At 40.7% G+C, this 24,881-nt stretch overlaps 1 protein-coding gene across 3 annotated transcripts; it reads left to right on the top strand.

The window, feature by feature from the left end:
* Nucleotides 1-92: 92 nt before the first annotated feature.
* On the top strand, nucleotides 93-21,030 carry LOC119196992 (CREB-regulated transcription coactivator 2). 3 transcript variants are annotated; one of them, XM_037452843.2, is made up of 15 exons: nucleotides 93-317; nucleotides 4,429-4,530; nucleotides 5,055-5,171; nucleotides 6,425-6,486; nucleotides 7,916-7,984; nucleotides 11,131-11,237; nucleotides 12,457-12,536; nucleotides 12,799-12,848; nucleotides 13,055-13,323; nucleotides 13,820-14,271; nucleotides 15,362-15,607; nucleotides 15,697-15,888; nucleotides 16,148-16,219; nucleotides 16,687-16,795; nucleotides 17,767-21,030. In XM_037452843.2, exons 1-15 carry the CDS (start codon nucleotides 150-152, stop codon nucleotides 17,955-17,957), a joined length of 2,286 nt encoding a protein of 761 aa, XP_037308740.2. In that variant the 5' UTR covers nucleotides 93-149; the 3' UTR covers nucleotides 17,958-21,030. The 3 variants fall into 3 exon arrangements, with proteins under 3 accessions (XP_037308740.2, XP_037308738.2, XP_037308739.2); XM_037452841.2 differs by having other exon boundaries at nucleotides 94-317; nucleotides 16,594-16,795; nucleotides 17,767-21,019; XM_037452842.2 differs by lacking the exon at nucleotides 7,916-7,984 and having other exon boundaries at nucleotides 94-317; nucleotides 16,594-16,795; nucleotides 17,767-21,019.
* The last annotated feature ends 3,851 nt before the right edge of the window (nucleotides 21,031-24,881 follow it).

Raw genomic sequence — 24,881 nt, 5'->3', positions numbered from 1 at the left:
GGAGGATTTCTCCTTTTTGTTGTTAATCTCTTTAAAACTGGCTGAGGTTTTCTGATCCCATAAGCAGCGACAGAGTGAGAGCTCTTCTTTTTTCCATCTGTATTTGGTAAAAAATCATTCCACTACGTCAAGTCGTCCGCTCGGTGAAGATGTCTGCGACGGGTTCAGTCGGCTGTGGACCAGTACCCACCTCGGGTACCGGGTCCGGGGTTTCCAACCCACGAAAGTTTAGTGAGAAGATCGCGCTTCACACGCAGCGACAGGCCGAAGAGACAGCCGCCTTCCAGGAGGTTATGATGGACATCACCTCCACCAGGGTGAGTGTGAGAGAGGGAGAGGAGGAGCCGAGCTCCCTGGAGGAAGAGAGGCCTTGTGGGTTAGAGACTCTAATGCTTTTCATGGAACTCAGCTCAGCACTAACTCCTTATTAGTGAACAACAACGTAACACGACTCAGCGACAAAGTGACACAATGATCCCAACATGTGGTCGTCTATTTCTGATCATTTGTTAGCATGAAGTTAGCACAAAGTAGCTAGCTTGTTTACAATGTTGCGTTTTCGTCGCTGTCACTCTGATAAGTTAAAATGTTGCGTTCAGGGATTTTCCGTGAACACAAAATTGCTATTTGTGATTGTAACCCTAATCCGTCCCGATTAATATACGGTCTCCCCTTCCATTATACCGTTATTATAACATATATATATATATATATAAATTGGTAATAGTAGTGGAAACTTTTTATATTATTATATATGTTAACGGTCTGTTTATTATTCTGTTTTTTATTTTATTCTTAAAATGAATCCTGAATGAACCCAAAGTAGCATGTGTGAAATTGTTTTCTCTATAATGATTTTCTTTGGTGCATCAAATAAAACTGCTGTGTCTATCGGACTAACTCAGCTCAGCGGGGGAAGTGGTTGATTGATTCAGTGGGAGATTTGGTCTCTTTACATTAAAGAAACATTTTAAAAAAACATAATAACTTATAAATGAGCCTAATAATTAGGTACAAATATAATAATTATAATAACCATGTATAAACATTTGCAATTCACAACTAACAAATCAAATTAATTCAGTACGATTCTAAAACTCCTTTGGGAATACTTATTGTCACGTAACAAAGAATTGAACATATGTGTCACTGCAAATCTAAATAATGTTCCTTCAATTAACTAAATAAAAGTAGGGCTGCATTTAAAATAAATAAATAAAATGTGAAAATTGCTTGGATTTCCCCTTTTCTGCGTCACATTTGGACGTGACAGTCCCAGCAAATAATAAGTAATGACTCTAAACAGATTTTAACAATTGAACAGTTTTATAGAATATATATATATATATCTCCACTCTCCCACTTTTTTGGTAAATGGGAGAATTAAGATCTAATTTTTCCTGCCAGCAAATATGAACAGAAACCAGTCTGTCCATTATGGATGAAGTGCTCTAACTTTCGCTGTCCATTTTTCCCTCATTTGTCTCACTCGTCCCTTTTTCTCGCTTTCTCTGTCTCACTCGTCTTTTTCTCAAATTTATCAAATTGTCTTTTTTTTCCTCCTACTGTCTTTTTATTTTTAATTTGCCGCTACCTCTCACGTCTGTCCACAGTATTGAGATGATGATACCCTGCCTTGAATGCAACAACTCGATTGGTCGAGTGGTATCACCTGGGATGGTTTAACTCTAATGCAATTGGTCAGCGCTTTAAGCCACTACCGTAAAGACGAGTAAAGCTGCGCAGTCGAAAAGTGCCCTGTCATGTTTAAATCACAACCAGGTTTTTTTTGCATTTGGTCCCGGTCCAGATGGGACGGCTTCTGCGTCCGGATCCGAAACGCGGTCTGCCAGTTCTGCACTAGATTAATGGTCTTGATGTTAAATCTGGATCGACTGGATGATTTCAATTACAGATATTCCAAAAAGGGATTGTAATATCATACATCTGAACCAAGTGGGGGAAATGAAATGAGGGTATTGTTATTGAAGATGTCTTTCAAATGATTAACGCCTTTAGTGGACCATGTGCGCACATTGAGGTTTAGTGTGGCTTAGAAAGTCAGGATTGTTCCATGTAGGCTTGAAATTTGAAGGTGCAAAAGTGATGTTTGTGATTTTGTGAAATTTACACCAGGCTGTCAGAGTTTCTGCTATTGTCAGTGATTTAAAACAGGAATGGCGTTTAATGGATTGACTGAGGAAAGGTAGGTCTGAAATCTCAGTGTCTTTACAAAATGTCTGTTCTATATCTAACTATGTGTTATCTAACTGATTGGGGTGGATCCATTTAAGAATGTAAAGAAGTTGATTTGCTATTGAGTAATGAAAAAAATGTGGTCCTTTTTTTGGCCAGTTCAATTCTTGGTGTGTTAGTTTTTCCAGTAGAATAGATTGAGGATTGAGCTGAGAGATTTTAGTCAAGTGTTGGTGGGTTGTGATGGTATCATTGTGAATAGGTAATCTATCTAAGGAAGTATTGGCATTTTAACTATAGCAATTCTGCCCATAAGTCATAGAGGTAGTTTCATTCAGCGTAGGAGGTTGTCAGTTATTTTTTTAAATAGCAGAGTAAAGTTAAGTGTTAAAAGTTCTTACAACCTGGCGGAAATATTCATTCCTAAATATGTGAGGGCACCAGTGCAAAAAAGGATAAATGGGCTGCCCCATCCCAATTGCTGTCTAAATGGAGGATGGATGATTTTTGCCAGTTATTGGAGTGGTCTGAGATATTGGAGAATGATTCAATAACTTTGATTTTTCTCTTTCTTGTAAGTAAGGATTTTGAAGGAAAGATAGTACATCATTTGCATAGAGGCTAATCTGATCGGTTTGAATTCCTTTTTATATAGGTATTCTGATTGATGGGTGCAGCTAACGGTTCAATAAAAACGTTGAAAAATGATCCATCCTTGCCTAGTACCGCTCTGTAGTGTGAAGTTTTGTAAAGTTTGTCCATTAGTGATGACAGTATAGAATCTTACCCAGTTAATAAAAGATTCATCAACGCCAAATCTTTGCAATGTGCCTATAGGAAAAGTTTACTTTGTGGAAGGCTTTTTCTGCATCAATGGAGGAAATGGTGGTTCTGGCTTGTTTGAATGATAAGTAATTTATTAAGTAAAACCGTCTGTGTGTGTGTTGATGGATGAAGGTCTGTCTACCTTTGATAAAGCCGGTTTGATCTGGATGAATTATGGCTGGAGTTACTTTCTAATCTGTGAGCTAGTGCCTGCCACAGTGATTATTTTAACACCTACGTTGAGGAGTGAAATATGACGGTAACTAGATGGAAGAGTTGGATCGTTGTTGGGTTTGAGTAGGAGTGATATACACGCTGTATTCATGTTGGTTGGAAATTGCGAATCTTGAATGTTAAAAAGTGTAGCTAAAATGAACCAAAGGTGTTCATAGAACTCAGCAGGGAAGCCAACAGGTCCCGCAGCTTTGTTATTGGGCATACGATTTAGGGCAGTAAAAAGTTCTTCCTGTGCTAAATTGAGTCAGGTATGTTACATTGTTGTAATTGGTTAATCTGGTAGATCGATACTGTTGAGAGATGAGTCGACGTCTTCCTGATTTGGGTTGATGATTTTTTGGCATAAAAACATGTGAAGATTTTTTTTATGTCATTGGGTGAATTTGCGTTTAATTTGGCCAAATATTTATTTGGCAAACTTATAAATATTTCCATTTATTGCTATAGTGAAAATGTTCTTGTCTCTGTATTAGGAATTGAGTTTTATTATTTAAAATTTAATTTGAAATTTGAATTGATACTTTCCTAATTCGTTTTGGGTTTCTAACATTGGGTCACTTGCATTAATGATTTCAAGTCGCTTGATTTGTTGTTCCAGTTTCGCTTCTTGTTTTTCTTTCCTTTTATTTAATATACTGCGAATGAGATGATTGTTCCTCTTTAAACTGCTTTCCCTGTTTCCCATAGAAGGGTTGGGGATGACTCTGGGCAGAGGTATTCACATTCATTATCATTACTCAAGTAGAAATATAGGTACTCAGGTCTAAAAATACGTTTGTAGAAGTATCAACTCAAGGTTTTTTTCTTGAGTAAAAGTAAAAAAGTGCTGGTTCTAAAGATGCTTAAAGTATAAAAGTAATGTAAGAGCATGTAAAAAAATGTCCATTACGGACAAACTCTTAATGTGTAACCTCGCTCACAGAGCATGTCAGTCCGTTAAAATATTATCGTACCCTTGGGGTACTACTTAATGGGGAGGGTGGGTCAAACCTTTTTCCGGGGGGGGGGGGCTAACCTCTGTAAGGCGTAATGATGGGGAAACACTGGACTGGCAAAATGTAGTTGTTGTGACATTCCTAAGCTCATGATGTGGTGCTTTACGTGTAGTATATTTCTAGAGTCATGGCTCATGATTTGGTGACGTTTATTGGTGCTTTGTTGTCTCATCAGCTTCAGGCCCAGAAGATCCGCCTCTCCAGGAATCCAGCTGTCTACTACGGCGGCTCGCTACCCAACGTGAATCAGATCGGCAGGAGCCCTCCGGACTTCCAGGTGACCCCAAATATAGTTCTCCTACTGAAGAAGTACCTATTGGGATCTGAATCAGTGTTTTCCCTAGGTCTACAACTTTAAGGGGGGTGTTTGGGTGGCTGTGGTAGTCTGTTCCCCTGGTGCTCTCTGTCCACTGCCAGCAGCACACGCATGCATACGTTGATATACACTGTTGATGCTTACAGATATTTTAGAGACCAGTTGATGTAAAGGACTGTCAGACAAGAACAATCAAGTTGTATGAACTGCTTCACATGTCTTGGTCCTCTTTGAGCTATGTTCAGGGACAATATTTAAGGCATCTGAGTTCCATGTTCCACCAGTTCCATGTTTTAAGAATCTTAGTCATCAGTAGTAAATGGTTTTACAATAGAGCCAACAGGAGTTCTCTGACTGTACTGGACGTAGATTTCTCTATGTGGCTATTTCCTTTTCCTTCCTCCGACATTAGAAGTGTCGAATATTGAATACATGCACCTCTAATAACAAAGTCCTGATTGGATCACTCTTCCTTTCTCATTCAGGGCTCCTTCCCCTCCATACTGGAGTCCAACCGGTCCACTCGACATCACGGTCTGGTGGAGCGAGTCCAGAGGGACCGCCGGTTTGTCTCACCAGTCCGTCCGTACCACAACCGACAAGTATCCTTCAATCTACCGGGCATCAAAGGCCTTTCTTTTTACCACCGTCCCTCAAACCAGTCTCACTTCCTGTGTCTTTCATCTCTGAGCACATTCAGGATTAGGAATCAGGAAATGTTTATTGCCATTATTTATATATATATATATATATACATAGAATTTGACTTGGTGGTTGGTGCATGACGGAAGACAGTACAATAATGACACCATAGTGCAGCAATTGGGTCCTACTGAAGACACACGTGTGATGGTCAGTGAAGATGTAGTGACTTAGTTGGACTTTTTTTAGTGATGGATGAATCCACATTTAGTGTTAATGTAAATATTTGCATGTGGGATTGAGTCGAATGAAACCGCATTGAGGCTGACTGAGTGTTCAATGTGGCTCTATAAAAAGAGCAATGCAATATATCAGAATATCTATTGAGACGAAGGGCCTCATGTTCAATTCATTTTATTTTGTATACCCCAAAATGGATGGAGATCAATGCGTCTCTCCTATTGCCGCTTCCTTCCCTCTCCAACCAAACAGCAAAGGGAGGGAAGGCGATTGACATCTGAAGTTTTGGATGGAAACAAGAAGGAGAATCTCACAGGATCTTTTAAGACTCACGTTAGGATTTGCTTTTTGGTTTATTCATGATGCTGAGCTTTGTTTGACCGACTTAGATTTCACTGCAATTAAGGAAATCAAGAAAAAAATGGTCATGGTGAATCAAAGGGAATGTTGTTTTAGCCACCAACTAAAGTCCTCACAATATATTTCATACTTAATACAATGTTTACTTAAAGAAGGTCAGGCTTATAGAGACTGGAGCGTTACTGTAGAGGGCCCAACACATTTTCAATGTATGTGTTAAAGCCCTGGGGGGGGGGGGGGGCGGGGGGGGACTTGTTTGATTTTAATCCGTGCTCCTCATACAATTACCGATGTCTATTTCCTTGCAATACTTTGCATTTGTTGGTTACAGGCACCACACGGCATAAGACGCCACCTCGGTGACACCTGCGACACGGTCAAAAACTGTCTGCTTCCCGTCCACAACTGTTCTCATTAGCCAGCACTTATATGCATTTTACTGGTAATGTGCCCCCCCCCTGTGTTCAGATGGGTTAGGGGTTGGAAGGGGTTTCCTTCAAGATAAAGAAAAAGCAACTAAATCTGCATTAACGCTAATTATAACCAATTAACCCTTTATTTAGAATTCGAAAGATTACCGTCCTTCTTGTTTCTTAACCAATGGTCTCCTCAGGTGGACAACTCGCCGTACAACTCTGCCTACTTGTCCCCGCCTCCTGACCCCAGCTGGAGAAGGTATTGTCTCCCCTTTACCCGTCTGTCTCCATTAAGATGCCTGTTTGTTATCGACTTGCCTCCTTTTGGAAAACCTTTCTGAAGCCTTTGTGATGCCTCACGTGGTTGAAAACAACACAATGAGATCGACACTTTGTGGTTACGTCTGCAGGTTTAATGAAACTCAATCATGCCTTCTCAATACATTGTAGAATTTAAAGCATCATAATGCTTGTTTACTCTACACATAATGGTTTAACACCCTGCAGTCTGTTTCCATGACATAAAAGAAATCGAGAAGTTGCAGAGAGTTAGCTTGCTGTTACTACAAATAATGTCCTTCATCTTAAGTTCGACCCTTCCCTCCTGCCGGAGTGTCCTTGAGCAAGGCATTGAACCTCCACTTAAGGGCTGCTTTGTCCCTCTGCCGCGTGACAGAATCACATCAGGTGACACTGAGACTTCACAGAGGTTTTCATGGATCTTACTAAGGCACACTAATCTTTAGAAAACTAACAGGATTCATTCTTTTGCACTTCCTCCTTTCTGGGAATCTGTCCCTTTTTTTAATTCTTTTTCTACAAGCAGTTTCCAGTCAAATTCCTTCTGTACCTCTAACAAGAGAAGCCTTCCCCATCGAAGAGAGACTGGTCTTGCTCCCGAGCCGAGTAAAGCGTTATTGGTTGGGCCATCTTTGGAAACATGACATCGTTTCTACATCTCTGGTTGTAGTTTGTGTTTATTTAACCTGGCGCTGCTCATGCCAGCTTTCAGGTGCAGTTCTGATAAATGCGGCTCAGGAAGAGCGAGTTTGTCCAAGCTCTTCTTCCGTGTTTTTAATACAAGCTGAAGAATAAATAACTTAATATTCCATATTTCTTTAATAAATTGAAAAAGTCCAAACCAACAATATGTTGGACCATTGTGTGGGACGAGAGCTAAAACATGGCCAAAGGCCATGAATGGGGAAAAAAAGCACCGTGATATAAAAACAGTTTTTTTTTTAGCCTGTCAAGACCTTGCAAAGGGGTTTATAAAAACTACTACTACAAACTACTTTTGTATTCAAGTAAACAGTAGATTTTGGTTGAGGACTGCAGTGGACAATATATAATATATGAGCTAAATTAAATAGAATGGACATATTGATTGCTAATTTGCATCACTAAAAGGTCCCTTTTTCTTTGGACATTGTGATCACCCGTGATAATGTTGTTGCAGGCCCAATGCTGCGTGGGATCATGAACTAAGATCCCTGATGAGTTAATGAGTCCAGGCTGCATTGGCCTCATCAGGCGACACGTCAGCCTCCTTCCTTCCTTTGCTCCTTTCCTTCATCTTCCTCGTTTGCTTGCTCTTCGAGTCCTCATACTCTTTTTTTCATTTCTTTTTTCCCAATGTACTTACCCGGTGGAGAAAGTAACTTTTTTTTCTTGTCGATCATAAAAAGGAATTGTTCCGGAAACTTCCCTGGAGATAAAAACCAGTTGTTTCACCTGCCCACCACTGCACTCAACAGGTGAATCCTCCTTATGCTCCTCCTCTTTTTCCCGACTGGGAAACTCAAAATCTGTGGGTGAAATGAATGTGTCCGATCCGATTGATTTCGTCTTTGGCTGTGATTTACAACACTTAATAAAGGTCCTTTTTATTCTTTGGACGTTGTAAGCACTTATGATAGTATGTTAGTATAGTAAGTATGTTGCGGTCGCTGTGCTGCGTGGGTTCATAAACTAATATCCCGGATTAAATTACAAAGCAATCATTTCTGCCTTTTAAAAAAATCCCAAATCCTCACTTCTTTTCTATAACCTTGATTCTTCTCTTATTTATTTCGTCCTGCCATGTCTCATTTTTGTTTATTTTATTGTAACTGCATGCGCTCATGTGCTGTAAAGACTCCGTGAGGACCAGAGGGGTGTACCTGAGTGTGTCTCTAACCTAAATCAGACCCGTTCATGTCCACAGTTTCAGATTAAAAAGTGTCCCTTAGTCCAGTGGTTCTCAACTGGGTCGCGGCTTGTCGACCCCCCCTGGGTCGCGTTTAATTTTAATTTTCCCATGCAAAAGCCCGTCAGAAAAAGAGATCAGCGAATCTGACAACATTGATATAAAACTCCAAATAGTCAAATCAGTAAACTCTATTTGTGATATTGTCAAAGCGGTGGAGAAAAGTATGGACAAAGCGTAACATAGGATATCCGACATGGAGGAGTCGGTGTCACAGCTACTAGTTAAACTCGAACACACTGAGTCACTACTAACCCACGCCATGGCCCGACTGAAGGACCAGGAGAACTGGTCCAGACGCAACATCATAAAGGTCTTCAACCTATTCGAACACACACAAGGGAATAACATGGGGGACTTTTTCGCATCTTGCCTGCCAGAAATTCCTAACGTCAAGGTGAAAAACAACCAGATTAAGCTGGAAAGGTGCCCCGCACACGTTTGCTGTTTTTGTCATTTAGTGTTCTCAAATGTTCTGTTCAGAAATAAATATCCATCTGAACTTCTTCAGAGCACCTCCAGGAGGTCTGTAAAAGGACAGCACCTCTCCTGTGACAAAGGAGGAAATCAGAAATGTCAGGGATAAATAGTATCAAACTTTGTACATTTAATAACATGTCTTTTTTTGTATGTAAAAAGGATCCACCATCCAATTAAGCGGAATAAAATACTATGCCTTCTCCAATAAAGAAAGGAAAAAAGACAAGACACATTGAATTGCTTTCCTACAAGAAACCCACCTAGTGGAAAAGCAACTGCTCTGTGAAACTTTGTGTAGGCCAGGTTTACTACTCATCATTTACCTCAAATAGTCGCTATTCTAATACACAAGGCCAACCCATTTGTACTCCGTGCATGTTCTCTACCGTCTGCCAGGCTCTTACTTGGAAGAATTGGACATCCTCCTGTCCAACGTCCCGTGTGCCGAGGGTAATAATGTAAGAAGCCTGTCAGTGTCCCTGCACTCATTAAAAGCTTTTGATAGAGATGAATGGCATATACATATATACATATATTGTCATGGTTATTAATATTATATAATTAGTGCTGTCAAACGATTAAAATATTTAATCACGATTAATGACATTTATGTCATATTTAACTAATTGCACATTTTTATCTATTCTAAATGTTTTCTTCATTTTAATGCTCTTATCAACATGGAAAAGTTGACTGGCTTGCTTTATGCAAATGTTTTTTTTTTTTTACTGAAAAACAACATTTCCAAACAGGGCGGTACAAAAATGAAATTATAAAGTGCACATTTCAGGTAAACAAGGACTCAGCCTGTAGTGCAGTCAAACCATGCCTTAATATTTTCTATTTCAGAAACAATGGACCGTAACAGTTAGGCTTACCTTTTATTGGTAACTTACTACTTCTTGCAGCTACTCAAACAGATAAGCCTGTTGACATTTCCAGGCAACAGTCATCCACCCCCCCCCCAAAATAGAAGAAAAAGAAAACGTTCGTCTCGCAATAAAAAAAATGTTAATAGCGCTTTTAACTGACTGCACTAAATATAATATTTTTTTTCCTTCTTGTCCCCTTTTTTCCATGTCTCATCACCTGTTGCATTGAAGTTCTTAAAGTTTTACAGAACAGTCTTGTTAAGGTGTAAAATCAAATAAAAAAACTCAACATTACCTATGTCACATAACTTTTATAAACTGACATGTATTATATATATTATGATATAACAAAAGACAAACATGTTTTAGTAATTCATTCGTTCGGAATAACATATACGGTCTACCCCGGTACCTTTTACCAGTTAGACCTGCCCAGAAAACCGCTAAAGGGCGTTGTCCAAAACCTTTGATCACCCGGGTCCTCGTGTACCAAAGCTTTTGCGCCCACTTCAGGTGCATTTGTTTTGCAATGTGCCACAAACATGCCGCACTGAGGTAAAAGCACAGAGTGCCTCTCATGGAAAATGAAAAAGGCAGGTGTAAACCAGAATGCGGGTTTCCTGACATATGGCCCCTGGTGAAATTGGAAATTCATTTCAAACAGTCATAACATCAGCAGTCAGAATATCGCAGTATCACAGCACTTCACGCTTTGCTACAGCAAACTTGTCAATACACACATTTCCCCACCACCAACGCACAAATAACACATCAACTTTGGTGTCACTGAATTTTTTTTTCGCTGTTTTGACTGGTTGATCGATTATGGAAAGAGAGAAGGGGGAATCTCCGGCCTCGGTGGCACAACCTGATGGTGACCAGTTAACAATTCTGCTTCCTTCCCCCTTTCCTCCATTATTGACAAGGTGTTTTTATTACGGCCAATCTCATGTCTACAAAAAAAACACAACTTGGGTTCAAGTCAGGCTGGCTTTCATTTTCATTTTAGATCCAGAACCAGTGGTATGTCAGGAGGTCTTTGATGATACAGCTAACATAAAGAAAGCCTGCCTCTGTGTGCTTTAATGATCACGCCTCTGAACTGACTGGAAGTAGACCGGGGCGTGTCAGTCACTGCCTTACCTGGATCCTTTGTTATCGCTTTAATAACTAATGTTTAATGTTTCCAGTTATGAGGGTTTATTGTACTTTTTGTTAGAGAATTAAGACTCACCTGACAGATTTTGTCCTCCTTTCTCTCATTTCTTACATCCTTTAACATTGAAGTTTTCTTTCCGCACAGGACAAACTCTGACTCGGCCCTTCACACCAGCGTGATGAACCCTCCTACAAGAAATGCCTTCACCTCAGGAGGACCAAGCCTTACCACCCAGAGCAACAGACGCTCAGGTAGTCAATAAAATACACTTAAATCTCTGTCGCTCATAAATGTTGGTCACCTAAAAATCTTGTTTTATTTTGAAAGAGCCTAAACACATGCAAAAACATTAACAGTTTCATCACCAGTTTAATTGGAATTCAATATGGTCCATTAACACTTCAGAGTTTTAAAAATCCACAATAAACCTGACTCGAACTTGATCAGTCGCCATCCTTGCAAGTTATTGATTGCAGAGTAAGTAAGGGTCGCTAGGGTTTAAGAAGGGTCATTGAGCCGTAAACCTGAGCCAGGCTTCGCTATAAACCTGATAAAGCTGTAACTGCAAATCTGTGCAACCCCTAACTCAACCAGACCAAACTTTAAACCCGGGTCAGTCCAGTACTAACTAGAAGTGTCACAAGGATGGAGTGCGGAGGCAGGCAGGGAGGGAGGACTCAAACGCAGAGTTTCCAGACAAAAGGTGCTCTTTAATTATTCCAAAAAGCAGACAACAAACTGGCAGCGTTAACCTAGACAACGACGCCATAGGGGACAACAGGCACACTAGGCTTAAATATACTAGGGAGGTGCAGGTGATTAGACACAGGTTTAGACCAGTGATTCTTAACTGGTCTGGCTCCGGGACCCACCATCACCCCTTAATGAGAAGCCGCAACCCGAATCGTGGAACAGTCTCAACATCTCAAATTTATTCAAAATAAAGTTCATAAGCTGAATTTTATATTTAGGATGTTTAATTATCCTAAAAACCCAATGTCTCCCCCATATCAGAATGGTTTGACCCAACCTGGCACACGCTGCTGAAAACATGGACTGACGCCGGCAAAAAAAACGACACTCCGCTGTATTAAAAAAAAGTCCCTTCAAAATAAAATCACAGGATGAATTTGTGATTTTTTTAATTCTAATTAATTAATAAGGCCCACGACCCATTAAAAACGGGTAGTGGGTTGCGACCCACCAGTTGAGAATCACTGGTTTAGACAGTGTGGTGTAACAATGATCCAGCGTGTTCTCCTCTCTGGTCGGGCATTTAATAAACAGTTTGTACTTAGGAAGTTCATGGCTGAGGTTTCCTTTGTTAAAGTCCCCGAGGAAAATAACTAAGGAGTCCGGATTGGTCCGCTCCACTCCATTGCGTGCCAAAAAAAGTGGGGGGTACCCCTGCTCTACATCTTATTGACTGACCCGTGTTTGATGTAAAAGTGATGAATGTTTTGCCGTCAGTGTTTCCGTATCCAGTGCCCCCCATTGAAGAGAATGTGTTGGATGAGGGGAAACTACTCAAACCATGGAACACCAAGAAGGTACAGGGACCTTTTGGATTAATATTAAACTGTGGACGGATTATATTTCGCTTAATTCATAGGTGTTATATAAGAAGTGTTATATTAACCTAAAGTATAATGCAATGCATAGATATTTCTTAAGTTTATTATTCACCATCTCAAAATGTGCGATGTAAGTGACAACATCTGTTTAATCATGTTATCAGACGTCATTTTTCATTTTGAAATCTCTGGATGTTCAGAAGGTAAAAATATAACACATGTTTCGCTGTCTTTCCAGTTGCCTCTGCTGTCATCCCGACCCAAGTCCTGTGAAGTTCCTGGCATCAAGTGAGCCCAACACAACTCTGACACACACACGTTGGGTTACTTGGTGTCACTGGTTGTTACATGTTGTTCGGTGCCGTTACCGAGTGCATGTTGTTTCAGGCATACACCATTACTTGCCCAACGAAATAGAAATATAGTCATGATTTCTTACTTGATGATCATTTTTCAGCCTTGGGGGAAAATGTTAACCCGCTGTTTCCTCTTAGTATCTTCACGTCCCTGGAGCAGCCGTCCACGCCGACTCACGGCGTCCCATTGGGCCTCAATACCGGTGGTTCGTTGCCTGACCTTTCCAGCCTCCACTTCCCCTCCCCGCTTCCCACACCGCTTGATCAGGACGAGCCGCTCTACCCGGGTTCCTCCTCTCTGAGTGGGGGTGGCAGCACGGGGAACCTGGCCTCCACCCTTACTCAGTTGGGTATTAATGCTGCCAACCCACAAGGAGGAAACGGCATCTTCCACCACCACACACCAGGTACACAGGGTTAGGGTGTTAGGGGGGAATGTGTTGATCGAGTGTTCGAGCGCACTTTTACATCTCTGGACTGGGGTTGACCAATTGTTAAAAGAATTCAGTGTTGTTGGCCGTACTGAGTTTATCATTTCTGCAGTCATTCTTATGTGGAGGTCACTTCAGTTATGCATTCCTGGTTTCTCCTGCAAGTTATGTCCAAACATCTTATTTTTTATATTATATTTCTAGTAGAAGTAGTAGAAGTAGTAGTCTTGTTCCTGGTGTTAGTCGTAGACATTATTAAACATTATTAAAACGTGTTTTTAGATTTGTGACAAAAATAACACCAGAGCTGAAAAAGATTGTGATTTATAGACTTCAACTGAAGTAACATTACATCATAGTTTTAAGAACTGAAATCTAATCGTGAACGGTTTTGTGTGAGTATTTTTTATTTATTTTCTTTTGATTACCTCTTTGTCAAGTTGTGCTCATCCACTTTTATTTGGGTCCTCAGGTCTCCTCGAGTCTTTACCGAGCACGCTCAGTAGCCCCTCCCTGCAGTCGTCACTAAGTAACCCCAACATCCAGTCATCGCTGAGCAGCCACTCCTTCTCCAACTCTTTGAGCTCCGCGTCCCTGCACTCGTCGCTCAGTAACCCTTCGCTGCAGTCGTCTCTCGGTTCCTCCCCTTCCCTGCCGTCCTCGCTCAGCAGCCAATCGCTTCACTCCTCCCTAAGTAACTCCTCCCTGCAGTCGGTGTCTAGTGGTAACCCTGGCTACAGCTCCGGCTCCTGCTCCTCATACTCGCCGCTGCTCGGCACACAGGGCCAGCCAGCACTCAGCACGTCGCCACGACGACGGGCACAGCTCTCCCCGCTCATCCTTCCCATGGGGGGGGAGTCACGGAGACATCACTCCAAACAGTTCTCCCCCACCATCTCCCCCACCCTGTCCTCCATCACACAGGTATCACTAAATAAATAAATAAAAATAATCAGAACAATCAGGGATGGTTCATAATTTTAAATCCTTAATATTAACCAGTTTGCACAACAGCACTTTGGATTAGTTAGGCAATACAAAAGGAAACACAATGCTTTTATATTGTTGCATCAAACAAAGAGTTTAAAAAAATCACGGTTTGAATAGAAGTGGTTTTGGTAGTAAATCGTTTAAGGGCTGTAAATAGTTTTTTTTTTTTTTAACTAATTAATCTTAAATTTTGAAAATCATGATTAAAAATAAGTTTTTCTTCTTAAGACTGAATCTTATGAGTAATTACTTTAGAAAGTGTTTAATTCAGACACTATTGTTCAATTGTATTATTTTTTTAAACAATCTCCCCCCATGTGATCATGTTGGAGGTGGAACACGTTGAACTACGTCTCTTCCTGTTGTCCTCGTGCACTTTGCTCCCAAATCTCAGTCATGTGACGTGTGTCAAGTGCCAACAATGTCCCACGTTTAGCAGGACGTTTCCACACTGCTGTCTATTAGGGACACAGTGGTGGTCCTCTGCAGGTTTACATGGAAATAGCCTAGCAGCTAGCTTAGCTTAGCAGCTAGCTTAGCCTATCCGCTAGCAACATGTCCCGGTCGCCGTCAGTCCTAAAGTGGACATGTTTTAAAGTTCTCTCCATCTTCAGTGACAATCTTGTCTCTGCACCTAACTGACTGCAGCTGACGCGGCACTTCAGGGGTCAGGGGTCAACGCACACCGAATGTAAACTAAACTGCATTCAAATATTTTATTGCATTCATTTCAGCTACAATATTCTCATAGGTTAACGTGTTAACTTTGACAGTCCTACTTTAAATATTGTGAGTAAAATGTTCAATCAACTATTTTAAGAATAATAATACATCTTTTAGTAGTATTAGAGTGTCATCAACTTGAAATGGAAACTAAGATAAGATCAGGTATTTTGAGGTTTTATAATATTTCAAGACAACTTTTAATAGTGGTGCGATTACATCTGGGCTGTTTACGCCCAGTTATAAATATATATCTGTTTGCTGTGAGATGTTTAATCTGACGAGCTCTCCCCCACCACAGGGCGTCCCTCTGGACACCAGCAAACTCCCTTTGGACCAGAGACTCCCTCCGTACCCGCTCAGCCAGTCCCACCAGCCTCTCCCTGGTCTGCATGGCTCCCAGGCAGCGCAGCAACCCTCTCCAATGGGGCAGCACCACCAGCAGCTGCACCGCCTCCAGCAAGCGCGGCCCAATGCTCAGCAGAAGCTTAACCTGCAGAACTTAGTCAACTCACACGACCAGCACATGCAGCAGCACTTTGGATTGGTAGGTCGATGGATCGATGAAAGATCAATAAATGGCGTTCTCCCGTGCAACACAGCTTCTGAGTTTGACTACGGTGATTTTCTCTGTAGCAACAGAGGCCAATGGAGCAGCAGGCCAATGCACAACTAGTAAAGCACGAGAGGCTGACGGATCAGTGTGTGCAGAGCCCCTCTCAGTGTCACATCAAACAGGAACCCGAGCAACACACGGCGCAGAACCGAGCCGGCGGCCTGCAGCAGCTCCAACAGATCAGCCACAACCTGGCAACCGACCTGTACAACGTAAGTGACCAGAACACCGTCACGGACATTCAGCCTTTACAACAAGTGACTACGACATGGTGCCAAATATACACATGCAAGTGACCACAAACATTCACAACGTGAGTGACTCCCACACCGTAGTCACTCACGTTTACTTGGAGCCTCCCCTGTAAAACGGATGCTTCATTGAAATTTTGTTAAATATCACAATGGAGAAAATTGGAGGATTTTTCGATTTCATTAAAAAGAACAATTGTTTTTTTTCCGTGTTTCCCAGGATGCCTTGTTCAACTCTCTACTGGATGACCCTTACTTGAGTCTTCAGTTCACAGGCAGATCCACCCAGCAGGTAACCCAGCACTCTCACATCAAGTCACTCACTGGTCTGTTAAGGGAGCATCAAGGCACCCACTGGTTTGAGAACTGATTACGATGTCATCCAGTGGAGTCAGAAAGAAACATCATGTCACAAACTGGTGTTTTAAGGGAGTGTGATGTCACACACTGGTTAACATTATATTACATTACATGTCATTTAGCTGTCATTTAAATGCTACTTAAGTGTTAGTGTTTTAGTGGAGGTTTAGTCTGAAGAGGTGTGTCTTTAGTCTGAAGATGTAAAGGCTCTCTGTGGTCCTAATGTCATCAGAGAGATCCGATTGCGCTGCCTCTCAATCACTTCATGATCACGGTCTGGTTCGAATCCTTCTCTTTGTGCTTCAGTTCTTAGCAGATAAACAGGCAGACTGTCTGTCTCTGAGCAGCAGTGGTCTGAGCTGCACCAGTGACAAGAACCAGTATCTGTCCAACACCCAGGGACACTTGGACCTGCAGGACCCCGGGGACCAGCAGCTACTCAACAATCAGAACCAGAACTATGGTGGGGCGGACGGCCGACACAACGTTCCCAACATAATCCTCACTGGTGGGTTTATTTGGTAGAATGAATGAGACCAGCATTTGTAATGTTTGAGTTACTGGAGCTTACAACATTCTCCTGTAACAGCAGCTGAACTGAAACCTATTATTTCAGTTAACTAGTTCTCTAGGTTGTTGCCCTTTCTTAAATCCACCCGGGGTCTTAAGGGTCTTCATTTACTGTTTTTGTGAACATCAATAAGCTTTATGAACATCAATGTTCCAACTTACATTAATGACAAATGCCACAACTAACTGAACAGAGAACTGTTAACTGTTCATGCTGGTGTGTGTGTGTGTGTGTGTGTGGTTACAATGTTACAATGTTTATTTTCCTTCTGAAGACTAATTCTTAGTAATGATTCACTTTATTATTTTAGTATTTTAAATACTGTTTACACAAGACGTAATTTTAACGATGAAATATGGTTGAAATCGGGTTGAAATGAGGTCTGAACGTCTAGGACCTCATTTCAGGGTATTTTCAACCGGCCAAAAAGTGCGTGAAACATCAAGGTGCTAGAAAAGTTTTTTTCAACGTCTATTCATAGATCCGCTCAAAACGGATTTAGACCCGTTTTTAGCGTCATTTTTAACATCGGTGGTAAAAGTACAAATGTGGACGTCTCTACAAAAAATGCTCACTGGGTAACGTGACATGTTGAGATGAAAGTAGCCTAGTAGCTAGCTCGGCATAGCGGTGCTCTAAGTGTTTTGCTTTCTCCGATCTAACCGACCACAACCAGCACACCGGAAGACAGGAAGTAAACTAGGTTGTGTTAACTGCGTTAAAACATTTAGTCACATTAATGCATATATAAACGCTTTAGTGTTGACAGCCCTAACATATATATATATTATATGTTTGTGTTCATGTATTAAGTGATTCATAAGTTCCTTCTAGAAAATAAAAGGTACTCTAGTGTTTGTTGTTCCTTTAGGTTTGACCTATCCCCCCCCCCCCCCCCCCCCCTGCAGGAGACTCCCCCCCTGGCCTGTCTAAAGAGATCGCCAGCGCTCTGTCTCATGTGCCTGGCTTTGAGATGGACCCATTCTCCCTGGACGACCCGCTGAGAATGGACCCTCTTTCTCTGGACATGCTGGACGGAGACCTGATGCTCGCTGACCCGGCTGTGGAGGATTCCTTCCGATCCGACCGGCTGAAGTGACCCCCCCCCCCCCGCCCCCCATCCCTGTGGGTTGTAGTGAAGAGAAGATCACCCTTTAGAGGTGGGGTGGGGGTGGGGGGGGGGACACACCGAGATCAAGCAGCCCTGTTTGGAGTTCAGAATGACGTTCTCCTTAAACCGCCCTCGCTGTGATTTACGTCCAGAATACCCAAGAGCTTCTCTTCTGGGCATTAGCATGTAGCTGCATGTTCAGCATCCGTGCTGGTCGCCATTCCGCAAGAAGGCCGAGAGCAATGCAGTCCGTGTTGGTCTTTGTTTGCTCCATCAACCTATTTGCTGCGTCTTTTCCACACATTTGAAACTCAAGTGATCAATTCATGACTCCATAAATCCTGTGTGACCACATAGAACACTTGAGCTTTTCTTTTAGGAGTTATGAAGTCAACTAATGTAACCAAACATGTTCCGTTAATCCTCACAAATATATAAATCAAATCAAATAATAATGAGGGACTTTAAAACTGGACAAACAACTTGATCTTCATCCTTCAAGGTTGTTTTGATTTATAATACGGTAGTAAAAGTAAATGTATCTGTGGCAAAGGTTTTAACTTAAACTGAACAACGGATCAGGAAAAACATTCTATTTGTGAAATAAAGTTAATTTCTTTGAAGAATCAATAACCTTAGCTCATGTGTTCTATCTGATCACAGATCAATAATCTCAGAGCTGAGCTCCAACACGTTTTATACTAACAAGTGTCTTTCCAAAGAGAAAAGGGGACCGCACCTCTGTTGCTGTTCTGATATGTAAGCAATCAGCAGGAAGAAATCTTTATTTTCTGGTTCATGACTTTGTCTTCATCTCTTAAAGAAAAAAAAATGAAATTTTCCCCAAATATTGAGAGATATCAAAGTCTGATGGCAGACATACACCCGCCCCTCATAACCTGCACTTGCTTCACATGTGTTTTCAGCCTGAGCATAGAGACATATTTTAACGTAATGAGGATTGAAACCTATATATTATTAATATTATTGTGAATTTAAAGATGTTTTATTTTGTAACAAAAGTGATCTAAAGTTTTGTAAATGATTTCTCAGATAATTCCTTATATTTAAAAAATTACAATATAAATATTTAAGATGAAAGAGAAAGACAACAAACATTTGTTTTGAGCTGTGACGTTTAAATTAAAAAGAAGAGTTTGTCCCTTTAATTCTGAGGAGGTTGAGGAAGAGGAGGATGGTGATGATAAGGAGGTCGAGGAGGAGGAATACTGAAGGTTTCCCAAGATGGGGGCTGGACCCTTATTAAAGGTTGGGAAAAGTAAGGTGAATAAATGTTTTTTCCTCCAGTAAAGATTATAAAACATCCTACACCTAAATATCTTTCCATAAAACCTACACAGTAAGACTTCTGCACCAAATGTATTATTAGATTGATTTCTGATTGGAAAAATCTGAGGTTAAATCTGATCAGGAATGAAAGCAAAACAAATATTGAGTGAAAAAATAAATATTAAGGAGTGATAATATTGGAGGGGTTACACTGCATGGTTCCTGTGTCACAGGGTTCTTATGGATGGTTCTACTGCACGGATCCTGTTTTATGGAGAGACGTTTTATGAGGCCTGTTGGATTAGAGATCAGAAGTCAGAAATAAATGCGTCAAGTGCCTGATATTTGGAGGATTATTCAGTGACAGAGTGATGATGAGGATGTCGAAGATGATGGTAGAGTGACAATCAGAACACAAAGTGGAATGTAGTTTGGATGTGGCATGCGGGTCTGACAGACCAACAGCTGTTGCCCTTCTGGCAGGTTTGAGCCTGCGTGTCTTCGGTTTCTTGATGTCTTCCAGAACAAAAACATGTTTGTTTTTCTGGAGTTTTACTTCTCTGAATCTTTGTGGGATTTAGATAGGCAGAAGTTAATACTTTCTTCATGTATTCTAAAACCACAAAGGCTCCACCATAACATATTGAGAGATCATACCCAGTAGTAGTATTTTGTGTTAAATCAACTTCCTCTTGTTCCCATTTTCAGACTCTTACGTTCACACCAAAAGCAAATTTCTTGCCACGTTGCGGTTGGCGTTGGGGTTACAAATATCTCAGCTTCGTTTGCATCCTTCGCTTCATTCACTGCGCTTGTTGAAACGTACCCTTTTGTTCGAAACCATCTGTGTCTGTGCATTGACTGTCCGATCTGGACAGGCCATCCAACTGGCTGCCGGTTAGCCTGAAGTAGCGCTGGAAGCGACAGTCCTGCAGCTGCACGTCTTGAAATTTTTCTTGAAAGTACAGAGCAGAAATAGTGCTTGATTCCATGGTGGATAGCGCAAATGTCTTCACGTGGACAAGCCACAGGGACATGCCACGCCCCCCCCCACCCCCCCTTTTCTGGCGCCAATTAAGCAAATGAACTAAAAATAGTAAGCGTTGTGAACATTTGCTTTGCTTTTGCTGTGAACGCACCATTAGACATAAGTCGCAGATCAGTTAGAGGGGCAAACAATCAGTCAACTTGTTCAGAAACCCTGTGTGTGGGGGCATGTGAGTGTGAGTGAGTGTGTGTGTGTGTGTGTGTGTGTGTGTGTGTGTGCGCGACTGAAAGAGGACACAACATCTTACTGTTATGCAATAAACCGATTATGTCAAGATGCAGTTCCAAGGTCTGCGAGTAGAGGGAGCTGTCGACCGGTGTGGTAGTTTTGTGTGCATGTTTGCACAATAGGGATTCAGTTAAAGGCCATATTTTATACATTTTTCAAGTAGTTTATTGATGTATGAAATAATTGCTCTCATATTATTAACGTTATTGTTAGTTTTATATGTTCGTAGGTTGCAGAGAGTAAAATGAGCGTTGCGTTTTTATTTGAATAATAAATGTGCTTTTTATATTATTGAGAGCTTTATTTGAATGTTGTAATAAATAACCAGAGAATGTTAAGTATGTTGTAAATATGAATATGTTTTCAAACCAGGAGTGCTTCTCAAACTGACAGCAGAGAATTTTAAAAGACTGTATCTTCATAAAATATTTTACGGAAAATAAACAAATGAAACCTGGAAGATCTGTAGTGTGTTTATGTGCACGTAGTGTACTATTTATATTTATACTCCAATATCATGACTAATATAAGATGACTAATAGCACACTGTAAAAATACAGATAAAGTACTAATTTCACCCAGTTGAAATACGGTTAAAGAAAGTAATCTGCTAAAAAAAAAAGAACACTTTAAAAACACAACAGATCTGATGTGAAAAATACTCATGTTGGATATCTAACTGATATGGACAGATTGTTGTCTTAGGAATGAAAGGACAGCCCATATGTTGATGGAAATAAAGGTTTCAGCCTACAGAGGGCTTAGACACCCCAAAAATCAAAGTGAAAAAATGATGTGGCAGGCTAGTCCATTTTGCCAAAATTCATTTAAAAAAACTGGATTGGAATGGATTGGATTAGAAATAGAGTCCGTTCTACTGTGTTATAATATGAACAAATGCCTTTGTTTTGTTTCTGTGTTTTCAGATGTCAAGTTTTAGTGGCACACAACAATGAACCCTTCTTCAAAATGGTCACTGTGTCCCTGACAGCTAAAGAGGGGTCCTGTGTTGAAATCAGTGTGAAAGCTACTGGTGCACACTGGTTTTGGATAAAGGATAGAGACTGGAAACCATATTTATATTTATACTTAAAAAATATGTATTTTAACTGGATAGATTATTATATCGCCACAACATTAATGCTGATATCGTCTGTCTTGCATTTTCAGATAATCCATGCCTGATCACTTTTAAGCCACCCCCCGTCATAAAGGAAAAACCCAGTGATCAAAAGTTTGAGGCCACAGTCTCCGACTTTGCTCTCATTGCATCCAGAGAATAACAACAACAGTAGGAGCATCTGGGCTCGTTTTAATGTTTACTGGCAGCATGACGGAGAGGAGGTTTTCATGTCAGACAGATGACAGCGACGAAGATTTGATTAAAAAAATCAGCTTAGCTGTGGAATGTAAGTTCATGAATGGAGTCTATCTATGTCTGCTTTACCAGATCGACAGATGAGACTTGGTTTATTTAATGGTGCCATTCACAAATAACCCAAGTAAATATGTAGTAAAATAATTAAGCCATAATAAGCTGCAACATGTAAGTGAATCATTATTACTGTAAGCTGTCACATTTTCTAAGACACACCTGGTACTTCTCCTTTTTACTGTTCTTTTAATTCATTTTTCAGTGTCAAAGTTGCACATTATCAACATGATATTCTATAGTATAATATTTACATTTGTAGTTTATCTCATTCATTTATGTTGTAAAGTCCAAACACACCACCAAATGATTCTTGTTTGGTGAACAAACTGCAGTGGAATGAAGATTTAGTGAAACCAAGTCTGGCTTCAATAACGAAAACCTCCAAATTAACACATTAGATGTATTTCTTATACACATTTATTTATAGTTATGTAGCACGGCTTAGCAGTGTAAAGAGACTTCCTTTAAATGAGTTTTTCCCGCAAAGAGGAACAAAGTTGAAGAAGAAGACGAAGAGGAAGAGAGGAAGAGTGAGGGACAAAGGACAGGACAAAGAAGGAAGAGAGACATATAGATGTACACATGGACACACTAACACACAGATGTACACATGTACACATGGACACACTAACACACAGATGTACACATGGAAACACTAACACACAGATGTACACATGGACACACTAACACACTAATGTACACGTGGACACACTAACACACACATGTACACATGTCCACATGGACACACTAACACACAGATGTACACATGGACACACTAACACACTAATGTACACGTGGACACACTAACACACTAATGTACACGTGGACACACTAACACACACATGTACACATGGACACACTAACACACACATGTACACATGGACACACTAACACACAGATGTACACATGGACACACTAACACACGAATGTACACGTGGACACACTAACACACACATGTACACATGGACACACTAACACACAGATGTACACATGGACACACTAACACACAGATGTACACATGGAAACACTAACACACAGATGTACACATGGACACACTAACACACGAATGTACACGTGGACACACTAACACACACATGTACACATGGACACACTAACACACAGATGTACACATGGACACACTAACACACAGATGTCCACATGGACACACTAACACACAGATGTACACATGGACACACTAACACACTGATGTACACATGGAAACACTAACACACAGATGTCCACATGGACACACTAACACACAGATGTCCACATGGACACACTAACACACAGATGTCCACATGGACACACTAACACACAGATGTCCACATGGACACACTAACACACAGATGTACACATGGACACACTAACACACAGATGTACACATGGAAACACTAACACACAGATGTACACATGGACACACTAACACACGAATGTACACGTGGACACACTAACACACAGATGTACACATGGACACACTAACACACAGATGTCCACATGGACACACTAACACACAGATGTCCACATGGACACACTAACACACAGATGTACACATGTACACATGGACACACTAACACACTGATGTACACATGGAAACACTAACACACAGATGTCCACATGGACACACTAACACACAGATGTCCACATGGACACACTAACACACAGATGTACACATGGACACACTAACACACAGATGTACACATGGAAACACTAACACACAGATGTACACATGGACACACTAACACACGAATGTACACGTGGACACACTAACACACAGATGTACACATGGACACACTAACACACAGATGTACACATGGACACACTAACACACAGATGTACACATGGACACACTAACACACAGATGTACACATGGACACACTAACACACAGATGTACACATGGACACACTAACACACAGATGTACACATGGACACACTAACATTGACTTTATATTAATGGTCAAAATCAAGTGTCTCAAAGTTTCAATGTTTCATCACTTCAGAACAAAAAATATTCAACTAAAAAAAAAACACTTACAAATATTGACGTTCTTACTGTTGCAACAAAAATGTTACAGTAAGATGCATATAATTCATCTACTTTAAAGACTAAATATATTATTATCTTTATAACACATATTTCTCACATGCACCCTGCCCCCACTGTGCACATGCATGTGTTACATTGGGCGTTGCTGTGTAGAAGTAGAGGTGCTAAATAACTATTGGTTTCTTAAGGTGTTACATTTTCTTACACACACATGGTACTTCTCCTTTTTACTGTTCTTTCAATTCATTTTTCAGTGTCAAAGTTGCACATTATCAACATGATCATTATTATGAATAGATATTATAATATGTACTTTAGTGGTTTGTCTAATTATTTCATTTTGTGAGACAATAAGTCCAAAGAAAAAAACTGAAATTCTTCTTGTCTAGTGAACAACCCGCACACTCCGATCTGCATCTGCCAAGCTGCTTGTTCCTCCCTCACAGAGAGAAAAGCACTCGGTGAGATCGCGACTCTTTGCTGTCCTGGTTCCCAGATGGTGGAATGAGCTCTCCGATGACATCAGGACTGCAGAGAGCCTCTACATCTTCCGTCGAAAACTCAAGACACACCTTTTTAGACTCTATCTTGACTAAAACACTAGCAAACCGTAGCACTAACAAATGGTATCACTTAAATTGTAATTATAATGGCACTTTTCTATAACATGTTTTGAAAGTGCTTATTTGATGAAAATTGTACTTTCTTGTTACTTGTTCTTCTGAGTTTGTAGCTGTGGAAAAGCACTTATTGTAAGTCGCTTTGGATAAAAGCGTCAGCTAAATGACATGTAATGTAATCTAACAAACTGCAGTAGAATAAAGATTTAGTGAAACCATGTTTGAAGTCTGGCTTTAGTGACGAAA

The sequence above is a fragment of the Pungitius pungitius genome, chromosome 11 (genome assembly GCF_949316345.1).
Source record: "Pungitius pungitius chromosome 11, fPunPun2.1, whole genome shotgun sequence".
Lineage (NCBI taxonomy): Eukaryota > Metazoa > Chordata > Actinopteri > Perciformes > Gasterosteidae > Pungitius > Pungitius pungitius.
This window is presented reverse-complemented; position numbering and strand designations above follow the sequence as displayed.

What these genes read in the sequence shown, in the direction of transcription:
- LOC119196992 (XM_037452841.2), top strand. Translation starts at nt 150, where the DNA reads ATGTCTGCGACGGGTTCAGTCGGCTGTGGACCAGTACCCACCTCGGGT. An exon ending in CCCTGTCCTCCATCACACAG is followed by an intron (nt 14,272 to 15,361) that starts GTATCACTAAAT and finishes CCCCCACCACAG; the next exon opens with GGCGTCCCTCTGGACACCAG. An exon ending in TCCCAACATAATCCTCACTG is followed by an intron (nt 16,796 to 17,766) that starts GTGGGTTTATTT and finishes CCCCCCCTGCAG; the next exon opens with GAGACTCCCCCCCTGGCCTG.